This window comes from Larimichthys crocea, chromosome IV (assembly GCF_000972845.2).
Source record: "Larimichthys crocea isolate SSNF chromosome IV, L_crocea_2.0, whole genome shotgun sequence".
Classification (NCBI taxonomy): Eukaryota; Metazoa; Chordata; class Actinopteri; family Sciaenidae; genus Larimichthys; species Larimichthys crocea.
This window is the reverse complement of record NC_040014.1, coordinates 2009318-2023098: the sequence shown is the minus strand read 5'-3', so window position 1 is coordinate 2023098 and position 13781 is coordinate 2009318. Positions and strand designations below refer to the sequence as shown.

General features: G+C 40.7%; 1 protein-coding gene and 1 long non-coding RNA gene across 3 annotated transcripts; one reads left to right on the top strand and one right to left on the bottom strand.

Moving 5' to 3' along the window:
* Window positions 1-366: 366 nt before the first annotated feature.
* atp8b5b (ATPase phospholipid transporting 8B5b) lies at window positions 367-12626 on the top strand. 2 transcript variants are annotated; one of them, XM_027278551.1, is made up of 28 exons: window positions 367-716; window positions 2249-2332; window positions 2465-2523; window positions 2616-2729; window positions 2954-3052; window positions 3227-3288; window positions 3424-3496; window positions 3664-3734; window positions 3847-3929; window positions 4415-4573; window positions 5326-5414; window positions 5640-5833; window positions 5964-6172; window positions 6272-6315; window positions 6425-6590; window positions 6798-6986; window positions 7101-7216; window positions 7319-7483; window positions 7637-7748; window positions 7929-8034; window positions 8322-8472; window positions 9090-9273; window positions 9398-9621; window positions 9752-9835; window positions 9957-10202; window positions 10391-10529; window positions 10657-10787; window positions 11330-12626. In XM_027278551.1, the coding sequence occupies exons 2-28, from the start codon at window positions 2278-2280 to the stop codon at window positions 11591-11593; spliced, it is 3588 nt and encodes a 1195-aa protein (XP_027134352.1). In that variant the 5' UTR covers window positions 367-716; window positions 2249-2277; the 3' UTR covers window positions 11594-12626. The 2 variants fall into 2 exon arrangements, with proteins under 2 accessions (XP_027134352.1, XP_027134353.1); XM_027278552.1 differs by lacking the exon at window positions 367-716 and having other exon boundaries at window positions 2056-2332.
* Window positions 2848-4504, bottom strand: LOC113745741 (uncharacterized). Its single transcript, XR_003462367.1, has 3 exons — window positions 4400-4504; window positions 3857-3937; window positions 2848-3017 (listed from the first exon to the last, which is right to left on the bottom strand). It is a non-coding gene; the product is annotated as an uncharacterized LOC113745741 (long non-coding RNA).
* Window positions 12627-13781: the final 1155 nt, after the last annotated feature.

Genomic DNA, 13781 nt, shown 5'->3' with positions numbered 1-13781 from the left:
ACCCTGGTATTAAATTCCATTTCTGAAAGCACCTGAATGTGCATATCAGTCATGAAGTCACAAGAGCGGTCATAACTCACTATTAGTAAGTCATTAGAAATGTTTATCCTTCAACAATGCAACAAATGCCTCACTTTTCTTGCACGTGAATGTGAATTGTGGACTAAAGGAGCTGATATCAAAGAAATCTGTTGAGTCTGAGCATGCGCACCCATCATAAGGTGTGTTCCATAATCTGACCGCTCAGATCACAACCATAACGTCGGCCCTGATTGGCTAGAGCCGTTCACCTGCACTGTTGTTTTACTGCCCCTCCACTCCTACCTCATCTCACCATCCAGGTCCAAAGATCGCTGCACTGTTTGCTTAAGCCCAGAGCTGTTACTGTAGGCGCTGGGGGATCCCAGCTCTTCCTGTGTGAACCTGAAACCCCTACTGTGGGTGCCTCTCTCACCACAACACCACTTCACCTGTCGTCCATCCTGCGTGTCTTTCATTCAGCTGGAGGCCCCAGTGGAACCTCCTTCTCTGTGTGGGACTACATTGGTGTCTGGACGTCCAAACAGGGCACAGAAGAGGGGCCTGGATTCACTTTAAGGGCTGAGGCGGAAGGAGAGGGAAACTTCTTTCCCTCTCTTTTTTGATTGATTTGTTTGGGGCCCGGTGTTTTGTGTCCATGTGTGGGCAGGACACAAGAAGTCACATTTTTGTTTGAGGTATGTGGCTGATTTTCATTTGCTTTTTCAGACATTAGCAGTATGGTGGACGTACAGCTCACGTTTCCATATCTAGTGGTTCAATCACTTCAGATTCACAACAACTCTTTCACTTTCATAGTAGAACGATAACAGATTCAAAGATCCCAAAGCGAGGCATTTGGTTTTCTAAAGTGTATACCAGTGCAAATCCGGATATTGCTGAGCAGCACAGTTGCGAAAAGATGCCTCTTTTCAGATTTACTGTTTATGTTCCATTTTAGAAATGATCAGCTGTTCCGTGATGCAGAAAAAACACAAAAACTGTTTCTGTCTTGATTGGTTCTGATTCTGAGCTGAATGTTCATGGTCATATCATTATCTTAATCTTTGACGTTACGGAATATCTACCATGGATCTCTCTCTGGTACAAAGGCAAAGGGTTAACAGGCAAAAGGAGTGGCTTTACAGCTCTACAGCACAGATAAAGTCTCTAGGATGCTGCTTGGTATTACCTGAAATAGAAACTCATGCATGTCTGACATGTTTTCTCATGAATGTCGTGTTAACTTGACATCAACTTAAAATGTTTATAGACATGTTCTGAAATGCACCTAAACGTCCCCATTTTTGGCTAACCAGGGCTCTGTATTCTACTTTGTTTTTAACCACAATAAGAACACAGTTTCACATTTTTATTACAAATGAATCAGGAATTAGTTATATCTGGATGAACGCTGTGTTCTTTTGGTGTGCGTTTTTTTAGCATACAGTTAAAAGTGAAAGCAAAAAGTCAAATCATGGTCCCCAGCATCAGTTAGCTTTACATTTTAGTTCATATTTACCACTCCAACACCACCATAATGATGCATGCCGACTGAGTGGACAAAGTTTTACTGTTTCATGGCCTGTGAAGGTTAAAAATGATCTTCCTTGTTATCCTTTCCTCATTTGCATCTCTTCCTAATGACTGTATTTAAGCAAATGTTCCCTGTATGTTTCAAATATATACATCTCGGATATAGTGTATAGATTAAGGATGCACGATATGGATTTTTTTTTTTTTGCCATCAATAATAACCTGTTTCTCATGGTTAATGTCAATAAGATAATTTCACATTTGTGTATTCTAAAAAGAAATTCATAACCTTTAGTTTCTGCACAGCTGAGGGTAAGAAAGTCAACGATGAAGAACAGCTCTGACTCTGATGTTCCTTTATTTTTCCTAGCTTCATCAAGTCCATCACAAAAAAAAACTTGACAAACATACTGTATAGCCTAACAAACGTTTTGTAGAAGATGCAGAAAAATAATGCGTAATATTAATATTGTCAAATGATAATTCATCAGACTCTACATTATGTATGCATCCGTAATATAGATTTTTACAGTGAAGCACGGTTGTATGCAAACACCTTTCATAAATAAAACTGGTTCCCCCTCACTTCTGCCGCAGTTTCCCCTTTCAGATGCTATCTGGCTATAGTCCAAATCAGTGACAAAATCAGTCCCTGCTTCACTGACTGCATCACTCTGTGTTGCTTTATGTCCAAGTGTAGAATATGGAGAAACTGAACTAAAGATGGGGTTGGTAGCATCATTCTTTGGCCAGTTGTGTGGAAAAGAGAAAAAGCCAGGTGAGATCTGACTCACACTACCTGTACATTCAATGTTAAGTACATCTTTACAGGACGATGATCAAGTTCAGTAGACTAACAGCACTAAGACTTTTACATACTCTTGCTCTCCATCTTTTATTTGTGCCACAGAGGAGGAGAGACACTTACGAGCTAATGACAGGTCCTTCAACCTGACTTACCAATACGCTGTAAGTATGGAAACAAAAGCGGAATGTTCTTAAGTCAGGTTGTGTTATAGTTGGGTGCCCAGTGCTGAAGCTATGTCACTCCTCTGTTTCAGAACAATGCCATCAAGACGTCCAAATATAACATTTTGACCTTCCTGCCTCGTAACCTCTTTGAGCAGTTCCAGAGGCTCGCCAATGCCTACTTCCTCTTCCTCATGATCCTGCAGGTAGACCTAGATCTTTGTTTACTTCCTCTGGTGCTGTGATAAGTGTTAACATGGACTGAATGTATTGGGGTCTTGAGTGTCATGTGTATTTCCTGGCAAAAATGGATGTATTTGCAAAAATATTCAAAAAAGGAAGGCCATAAAACATAATTCAATCCTACAGATGCAAGGCATTAAATCATTTTAAATGTGTGTGTTTGTGCGTGTGTGTGTTCTGCTGACAGGTAATCCCACAAGTCTCCTCGCTCTCCTGGTTCACCACAGCTGTCCCTCTGATGTTTGTGCTGTCTATAACGGCAGTCAAGGACGCCAACGATGACATAGTAAGAGGAAATGATACTATTAACTATTTATTGGGACTAAATGGGAGCACAGCTATTCATATTTATTTTAAATAACTAAGCTACAGTTCAATATCAGGACACAAAATAAGGAATTAAAAGTCAAATGTGTCATTTAAACAACCTCTTTCTCTCTATCCTGTGCCATCTGAGTAGAACAGACACAAAAGCGACAATCAAGTGAATAACCGCATCGTGAACGTCCTCGTCGATGGAAAGTGAGTCACTTGAGATGCAAATAATCATAATATATATATCTTTGTAAACGCATATTATACAGCTGTGAAGGGGTCATGTTTTGTATGAATGTTTGGTGCAGCGCTGTAATTTCATGAAATGTTTTATGCTGACAGACTGAAAAATGAAAAATGGATGAATGTCCAGGTTGGAGACATAATCAAACTGGAGAATAATCAGTTTGTCACAGTAAGTATGGAGATGCTATGGTAGATAAAGATAAGATAAAGATTTTATAGCATACTGCTGTTCTACACACTTTGATGCTCTTATAGTGATAACAGCAGAGTCCAAGACAAAGTTCCTGATGTGATAGTGAAGTTTATCTAATCTTATTATCCTCCTTTTATTTTTAGGCGGACCTTCTGCTGCTGTCCAGCAGTGAGCCTCTCAATCTGGTCTACGTTGAAACAGCTGAATTAGATGGGTGAGTGTGTGTTTGTGCATGTGCATGTGTGTGTGTGTGTGTGTGTGTGTGCGTGTGTGTGCATGGCTGATGGCTGATGTCTCATGTCCACTTGGTCTATCCCCCCCCCCAGTGAAACCAACCTGAAGGTGAAACAGGCCCTGACTGTAACCGGAGAGATGGGAGACAACATCGATGCGCTGGCTGGCTTCAATGGTGAGAAGCTGAAAGAAACAACGTTTAAACAGACACACACATCTTTAGATTGGATTTCGGGCTTATTTGATAGGCTACGTTTAGAAAATAAAAACATCCTAACAGAAACAGGAAAGGCTAAAGAGAAAGGAGAAAATGGAAGATATATATCAACACTGTATATTAGTCAAGATATTTGAATTTCTCTGGCAAGTTTGCATCTTGAAACTCTTTTGAGTTAGAGCTAGAGTTAAGAATCAATGAAAAATGTGTATGTACAACTATAAACCTCTAAAGCACATATGGCTACAATATGACATTGTAGCAATTTGTATAAGTTAGATTTTATTATTATTATTATTATTATTTATTTACTTTTTGCACTCCCTGGTGGTGTTTTCTTTCTGAAAATATGCAAATTCATTGTCCACATTATACCCATCCCCCAGAAACTTGTCAGCTGTTACCCTGGGTGTGTTACTGACACTAACCTCCGTCTCTCTCAGGTGAAGTGCGATGTGAGCCTCCCAACAACCGTCTAGACAAATTCACCGGCACCCTGTCCCTGAACGGGCAGACCGCCGCTTTGGACAATGACAAGGTGCTGCTCAGAGGATGTACTCTGAGGAACACCGAGTGGTGCTTCGGCCTCGTCATCTTCGGAGGTAAACTGAGTGACGCATATTTTTTAACAACATAACGACATTATCACGGTCCCCATACACTGTGTCCAACCACTGACGTGTTTGTTTGGGGTGCACCACTCAAGTCTGCAGGGGCACCCGCAGAGGGCGCTCGTGCTACACATAACAGACCAGCTGCAGTTAAAATTAATTAATTAATCTTTTTTTATATAAACATGACAAACAAAAAACAAAGTAATAAATAATGTAACATTAACATACAGAAGTTAAATAAATGAAATTCAAAATTTAAGTATAATGTCAAGTAATGCTGCTAATCTTTTTTACAAATTATTACCATTTTGGTAAATGACTAACTAATGACATTCAGGTGTACAATAAATAAATAAATAAATGCTAACTTTGGACTTTTGATTGATAAGAGTTTATTGATAAGATCCCACCGGCATATTAAAGTGAGTAAAGAAAGTTTATTGAACCTGCATGTAAAAAAGAAACAAAAGGTGATATACTAATGAGAGCAGCTACTGTAGTTAGCGATAGCACAGACTTTCAAGAAGACAATCAAACTGTCTCAAGGTTTGTATTCTAGGCCTACAGTATATGCACTTGTTGCACTGCTTTTCTGATTATTGGGCAAACCACTGTATCCACTGAATGCACTTAACATTACATATTAATGGTGCATTCATATTATCTGGGACTTGACCTTCCAAAGTGTCTCTGTCTACATAATTGTCAGTGTACCTTAACAGTTGATTGAACCCCTCCAGGTCCTGACACCAAACTGATGCAGAACAGTGGAAAGACAACATTCAAACGGACGAGCATTGACCACCTGATGAATGTCCTGGTGTTGTGTGTGAGTTTGATGTCTTTGCACACTACCACACAAATACAAATAAGTACGATTTAGCTGAAAATATTTCCTTATTGATCATAAATATGATCCACAAAGTCACATCAGAGTAATTAGTTACTTGGAACTCAATGAAAGTAATTTCGTAAATGCAGATTGATTGAAATGATTGATGTCATCAATGCAATATTTCTTGAAATGTCGAGATGCGTGTCATACTTCTATCAGATCTTTGGTTTCCTGGCGTCGATGTGCACCTTTCTGGCCATCGGCAATGCAATCTGGGAATCGAGGGAGGGATCAATGTTTGTAGCCTTCCTCCCACTTGAAAAAGGGGTGGATTCCAGTCTGTCATCCTTCCTCTCCTTCTGGTCCTACATCATTGTCCTCAACACATTGGTGCCCATATCTCTTTACGTCAGGTACATTGTAACAGAGAAAGATAATAAAATCAGAAAGCAACAAAAATGACCATGACGAGAGTCAATGATGCCCTACCTTCGTGCCTTCTTGCATGTCTCACACTTATTCCTATGTGTGTGTCGATGTCAGTGTGGAGATCATCCGGCTGGGTAACAGCTTCTTCATAGACTGGGACAGGAAGATGTATTACCCCAAAAGTGACACTCCTGCCCAGGCGAGGACTACCACGCTTAACGAGGAGCTGGGCCAGATCAAATACATCTTCAGTGACAAGACTGGTACCCTGACTCAGAACATTATGACTTTCAACAAGTGTTCCATCAGTGGGAAAGCTTACGGTGAGGAGCTCTGCTTATATGAAAACTAGTTGAATGGACACAACAGCATGAGCTAGTTAGATATTGATTGATTTTGGGGTGTATTTTTCTGTTATTCAGGAGAGCTGTTCGATTTTACCGGACATAGGGTGGAAATAACAGAGGTAAGAGGGGGAAAACTGATTCACAAATGTATATTTTTGTGAATTTTGTGCAAATGTATGCATTACTTCAACTCTTTTCTTTCTATTGTGTGCTTCTTTTTCTCTGCAGAAGACCGAGAAAGTGGACTTCTCATGGAACCAGCTGGCTGATCCAAAGTTTGTCTTTCACGACCACAGGCTATTGGAGACTGTGAAAGAGGGAAACCCAGATGCTCAAGCCTTCTTCCGCTTGTTGGCTCTGTGCCACACTGTCATGCCTGATGAAAAGAAAGAGGGTGAGGGTCTTCTAATAGACTTATTTGTTACAGCAAAGGTATAAAAGTAGAGGTACCGTGTTTATGTTCTGTCTCTTGGCCTCTGCAGCTAAGTATTAAAGTCAACATATATAAGAGAACATCTTTGGTGCCCTCCAGTGGTAGTACTAAAAAGGACACAGTGACAGACAGTTCCCTTTTTGTCACATCATCCTTATCTCCTGGCAGGGGAGCTCTACTATCAAGCTCAGTCTCCCGATGAGGGCGCTCTGGTTACCGCAGCAAGAAACTTCGGGTTTGTGTTCCGCTCACGCACACCAGAGAGCATCACAGTCGTAGAGATGGGAAAACAAGTCATCTATGAACTTCTGGCTGTTCTTGACTTCAATAATGTGCGCAAGAGAATGTCAGTAATAGGTGAGAGAAAGAAGTGGCACAATGTCTATGTTGTATGTAAGGAGATGTGATGAGTCACATTTAACAATTTGTTGTCATGACTGTCCTGATATGAAATTCTACCACGATTTCCAGTGCGCAGCCCCGAAGGCAAGCTGACTCTATTTTGCAAAGGAGCAGACACCATCATCTTTGAAAGACTGCACCCGTCCTGTAAGAAACTAGTGGAAGTTACCAACACACACCTCAGCGTGAGTGATGCGTTTGGATTTTTGTGACGTGTATGCCAATGCAAAACGAACATACACAGGATTTTTGTTTTTAACTGCTTCGACACTGTCTAACCAAAACAGGACTATGCAGGCGAAGGCCTCCGTACGCTCGCTCTGGCCTACAAGGACTTGGACGAGAGTTTTATGGATGAGTGGAAACAGCGCCACCATGAGGCCAGCACAGCCCTAGTGGAACGAGAGGAGAAACTAGATGAACTTTATGAAGAGATAGAGAAAGACCTGCTGGTTAGATCACCTGCTAAATATTCTAACACATCTAGATAGTGTGATTGACTTAACAACTCTCAGGTTTAGGTACCTGCTAGAGAATATATTGTTGGAGACACTTTACAGAATGACACTCTTTCACATTACCACCCTGTACTGTGTGGTTTTTAGCTGCTAGGAGCGACAGCTGTGGAGGACAAGCTGCAGGATGGCGTGCCACAGACCATCGAGCAACTGGCTAAAGCCGACATCAAAATCTGGGTGTTGACAGGGGATAAACAGGGTTAGTGTCACATAAAGTATATTTCTATTCACATCATTCAGGATTGAAAAAGTAATGCGGTAATATAATGTCGATTAGGTACCCCAGGTGCCTAATCTCCAAGAGTCGGAGTGTGAATTTTTGCATGTTTGACAGATGTATTGCATAACAGTAACTGTAAATATCGATATTTTGAAACAGAGACAGCCGAGAACATCGGCTATTCCTGCAACATGCTGCGAGAGGAGATGAAAGAGATTTTCATTGTGGCGGCCAATACGGCTGAAGGAGTCAAAGAGGAGCTACAGTAAGTTAGTTCCAGTAAACTGGCAGGTTGACAGGCCTGTCTTGCCTTGTTACGGTTGTTCAGCTATGACTGTATATATTTGCTTTCAGACCAGGTTTTAGTGAGCAGTCATTTGACCATCTAAAAAAATGTTGAATTCATACCCAGACATCAAGTCAGCCAGCACAAAGCACACTCATGTTTACCGGTTTAGTTGTTTACTTCATAATTAAAGGAAATCTAAGTGTTGACGAGACAAACGGAAACCCAATTTGCGCCCGATCATCCCCATGTACTCTTGTTTTCAGGAACGCAAGACGGAAAATGTCTTCAAGCTCTGCAGACAAGCCATCTGTGATAAAAGCCCGTGCAGGCCTGTTTTGGCTTCAGAAGACAGAGACTGTGCAGGATGAGGAGGTGGATGGAGAATATGGCCTAGTTATAAATGGACACAGTCTGGTAAGAAAGATGTTTCAGGTGTTACTATTTCCAGTAGCTGCTGAATCAACTTTATGTAAACTTTGTTTCTACATGTCCTCAATTCAGAGAAAGTGGCACTGGATGCCCTGTTTTTGTAAAGTTTGTTTGTTTTCTGGTTGGCCCCAAAAAGTTATTCACTCCAGCTGAAAACTTACCAGACTAATGGGGGCTACATTAAAACATACACTGGTATTTTACAGGCTGATTCTGTTATTATCCTTATCAGGGTAAACCCAATCCCAGATGACATTGGGTGACACATTGGACAAGTCACCAGTTCATCACAGGGATAATTCAGAGAGACAAACAACCATTCACACTCACCTTCACGCCAATTTAAAATCACTACATAACTTATTAATTTGCATGTCTTTGGACCGTGGGAATATTTTTAGACTCAGTACATTTAAATTTAACTGCCTTTGGGACAACAAGAAAAACAAATATTGAAATAAATGATATATCATTTCCTCACTAGAATTTATTCCTGACATTGTGGTCTTTTTGGTGTCAGTTGAAAAGTCTTTGAGGGGGCAGAGTTGTGTGTGAATGACTTGACTCCTGACCTGTAATCCCTTCTTCCCTTTCCTCCTCAGGCCTTTGCACTGGAGAAGGACTTGCAGCTGGAGCTGCTGAGGACAGCGTGTATGTGTCAGACTGTGATTTGCTGCAGGGTCACCCCTCTGCAGAAGGCCCAGGTGGTTCAGCTGGTTAAGAAATACAAGCAGGCTGTCACACTGGCCATTGGGGATGGGGCCAACGATGTCAGCATGATCAAGGGTGCGTATATTCAACTTGTTCACTATTACAAAAGCCAGAGGTTTGAATGAGAAGCAAATAGCTGGAAAACAGTTAGTTACTCATTGTATGAATTATTTTTCTTTCTCTTCTGTCTGTCCTTCAGCTGCTCATATCGGTGTCGGCATCAGCGGTCAGGAAGGCATGCAGGCAGTTCTCTCCAGCGACTTCTCTTTCGCCCAGTTCCGTTACCTTCAGCGCCTCCTGCTGGTGCACGGTCGCTGGTCCTACCTTCGCATGTGCAAGTTCCTGCAGTATTTCTTTTACAAGAACTTCACCTTCACCTTCGTGCATTTCTGGTATGCCTTCTTCTGCGGCTTCTCTGCACAGGTGAGGGACTTGTATTGGAACATAATTTAATAGGTTAAGTTGATGTGGCATCACAAGGCCACAAATTACAGTCTTAAAATTTGCCATAGACTTGAAACAACAAACCACATTTCTTTGTTCTTGTTCGTAGACTGTGTATGACGAGTGGTTCATCACCTTGTACAACCTGATGTACACAGCTCTTCCTGTCCTCGGCCTGAGCATCTTTGACCAGGTATGCACTTCGGGGAAAAGTAAAACTATTCTTTTTTTGTTTAACTTCTCAGTAGTTTGCACTATGGTGTCTGTATCCTCCAGGCTTTATCTTCTCTTTCTCTAACCGTTGTTTTCTGCAGGATGTGAATGACCGCTGGAGTTTCCAGTATCCTCAGCTGTACACTCCAGGCCAGTTGAACCAGTACTTCAGTAAGAAAGCCTTTGTGCGCTGTATGATGAAGAGCTGCTACAGCTCCCTCATCCTCTTCTTCATCCCATGGGCCGCCATGCATGACACGGTCCGAGATGACGGCAAAGACATCGCCGACTACCAGTCCTTTGCTTTACTGGCACAGACCTGTTTGCTGATTGTGATGAGCATACAGGTGAGAAATACAGTTCCTGCCACCAGAAGGATTATGGCACACTTAGGTTGCAGGATTTTTGTAGCATTGTGTTGAAGTGCCTTGATTTTTTTTATGGTATTTAATTCAGCACCTTACAGCACACGTGGTTGAACACATGCACCACAATTAAAAATAAATACTTCTTTACTCAAAATGCCTTTTTTCAGCTGAGTCTGGACACCCATTATTGGACAGCAGTGAACCAGTTTTTCGTATGGGGCAGCCTGGCCGGTTATTTTGCCATCACATTCACAATGTACAGCAACGGCATGTTTCTCATCTTCACCTCTGCGTTCCCCTTCATCGGTGAGTAGATTCAGCTAATTTATGGAGGCAGAGAAGTTGAAGGTGCCTTCACATTTTCATCTTCCCACCCCGTTGACCCTTTTACTATGTGATTCTCACTGCTGGTCTGATGCTTTTGGGAGTCCAGGTACCGCAAGAAACTCTCTAAACCAGCCTAACGTGTGGCTGACCATCTTCCTGACTTCCCTCCTCTGCATTCTTCCTGTGGTGGCTTTCCGCTTCATTCTCATTCAGCTTCGGCCAACCATTAACGACAAGGTGAGACGAGAAGAGAGAACACATGACACAGACTGTAAAACCATCCTGTCTTTTATGCACACTGTTTTTAAAGTGAATATGTTCTGAATGATGAAATATGGCCTTTCCGCTTTAAAAATTACAATTTGGCCTTTTGTTATGTTGAATACATACGAGGAATATCATCAAAGCAGCAAAAACAAAACAGGAGGATGATATTGGTCTCTTTTTCTACCTAGCTTTCTACCTTTTTACCTGGACAGTCTGCAGGTGTCGGTCATAATAACATTCATTCTTGCTAAGAGTAGCATAAGCTGTATGATTAACATGGCAAGCTAGCTCTCTAGCATGGTAGCTAATGGTAAAAAAAATCAGCATTTCAAATTCCAACAAGATTAAGAAAAAATCTGGACTTTGTAACAATAATTTTGGTCATCACTTTTGATTTTAGACATTATATTAATTCTGATGTCACAATAGTAATAACAATAAATCATCCTGAATGAGCAAATGTGCCCATTATGGGAGACCAAATTAAAAACGTGTGTCTCTCCACTGTTTAGGTTAGACATAAGATGCGGAAGGAGGCGCTGCCAGCTCCTACAAAACCCGTACGTGTCAAGCGTATCAGCACCCGTCGGTCTGGCTATGCCTTCTCACACAGCCAGGGTTACGGTGATCTTGTGACATCTCGGAAGTTCCTGCTGAAAATCCCAGTTAGGACTCGACCGGCCCTGTTCACCGAAACAGACTCTCCTCTGGCTCAGAATCAGCCACAGCACTACCGCACCATCACAGAGGAGCCGGAGGGCTCACAGAGCCCGTAGACAGGAGGTCGTGTGGGAGCAGCAGGTTTTTATTAAGTGGATGCACAGGGTAAAAGTTCACTATCTGGATTGTTTCCAGGTCAAACTTGAGTCTGATTCAGTGTTTTTTTATAATGGATGAATGTTGATATCACTGTGAAAGTGTTTAATTTGGCAGCACAAAGAACCTATTAAATAACCTGAACTGGTGTTTTTGTATATTTCAGTTATATTAGTCTACATTACTGCTGACCATTTTCTAAAATGTATTAGAAGTTTTTAGATAGATATTGGTTTCAACTCATTTCAATTCACATTATTTCACACATGCAAACCTGTTTTAGTGTTTGACCTCTGAGTCCCTATATGTAATGTCTTTATGTCTTTTTTATGTCATAACACTTGCATACAATGACATTATTATCATGCCATTCCAAGATGACCAGAATAACCACAAACAGTTTGTACTCACTGGACTAAAACGTGCAAAACCAGAAACTGCAATGAGATTAACTTTGTGTCATGCATACCAAATTTGTTTTAGAAAGTTGTACTCTTTTTTTCTTTGTTTTTTTGTTATTTTGTCAAGACGGGACAATATTCGTGGTGTCATTATGAGAAAAGATAAAACTGTGATTTCAGTTTCTGTGAAATCTACAATGAACCTATTTTCACTCTGTTGTTTACATGATGATTTACATGAAGATTTTTTATTGTTATTGTCCTGCTCTGTGTTAATCTGAAGGCTCATTTTTGAAGAGATGTATAACTTGTTCAGTCGGTACCACTTAGTTATTGTATTTAAGTACAGTAAAAAAAAGAGAAGTTCAATAATGGTTTAAGTGTCATACTACGGATAGTGCAAAGACCATCAGGAAGCACCTATTATGCATAAAATCCCTTTTTTCAGTCTTACCACATATTTTGCCATTGTGTCTTTCTTTTTTTTTATGTCAGGCTCCTCAGACTCACAACTGATGATATTTTTGTTGGTTCAGTTTTGATTGTTCAAGTTTACATGAGAGATCATTTGTGAATAAAACAAATCACTCGACTTGACTTATGTAGATGTTTTACCAAAAAAAAGTGGAATTAACAAAAAACTTGGAAGAGATGTAGGAGTGGTGCTCGGGGCAAATGTCTGTCAAAAGATCTTATAATGACATGAAACATATCACAACAACTTGGGGTAAATTAATATAGGCAGTTAATAAATGGGACAGGATTCATGAAATTGCTATGTTCTTTGTATATATGTTTAGGTGTTGGCTTTGTTTTAAGCTCCAAAAAGCCTTTTTAATTTCACCACGGGAAATTCTTCTGTCCTAAATTGTCTCAGAAACCATAACAGCTACAGTTCCCAAAGTTCTCACTTACTCAGAAAGACATATACAAATTGACCAGATGGTAGCGCTATAACAACAAACCATAGGTTAAGCGTAAGTCTCAAAAACCCCTCTGAGCCAACAATGTGGCATTTCATGACAGTAAAAACATGAAGATACAGTAGATGAACTGATTTACACTGTGTACACATATTTACACTGTGCAAACCTGTATACATACACACTGTATTACAACACAGAAAATCGTCATCAAAGTGAACAAAAATGTCTTTTAATTGTAAATATTTTATAACTTGACCTCTTTTAGGAAGCTTCAACCTGAACCTCTTCCAGATTTGTTTGCATTATGTATGGGATCTCTTCATGCATGCCTTCCTCTCGCTCTTACATTCTCTTTTCACTCAAGCTTCCCATATATACATACTGTACTGTTACATCTGCACACACACACACACACACACATACTGCATCCACAACTGCAGTGTCCTCTAGGGCTAGCTAGCAATGACATCACTGGTGGACGGCTCTCCCAGCATGGAGCATGGCACAGATCCAGAAAAGCTTTAAATTTGCTTTGTAATCATTCTCCGAATAGTGACGGATGAAACAGAAAAATAAAAATCATGAAAAAAAAGACATTTAAATTATATAAAAGCCTGTTTGTGAAATTGTATATTAAGAAAGTCAGCGATTTTGCACACAGATATCCCTACTGCACATGAATGCCAACTATATTCAGCATAAGGGTTAAAAAAAAAAAAAAAAAAAAAAAGCCTCCAGTTTAACCCTCGCTCTGCTCCTCCCCTTATCGCCATGCAGCACAGTCAGCAGGCTCCACCATCTCCAGTGAAGGTCACTGACTG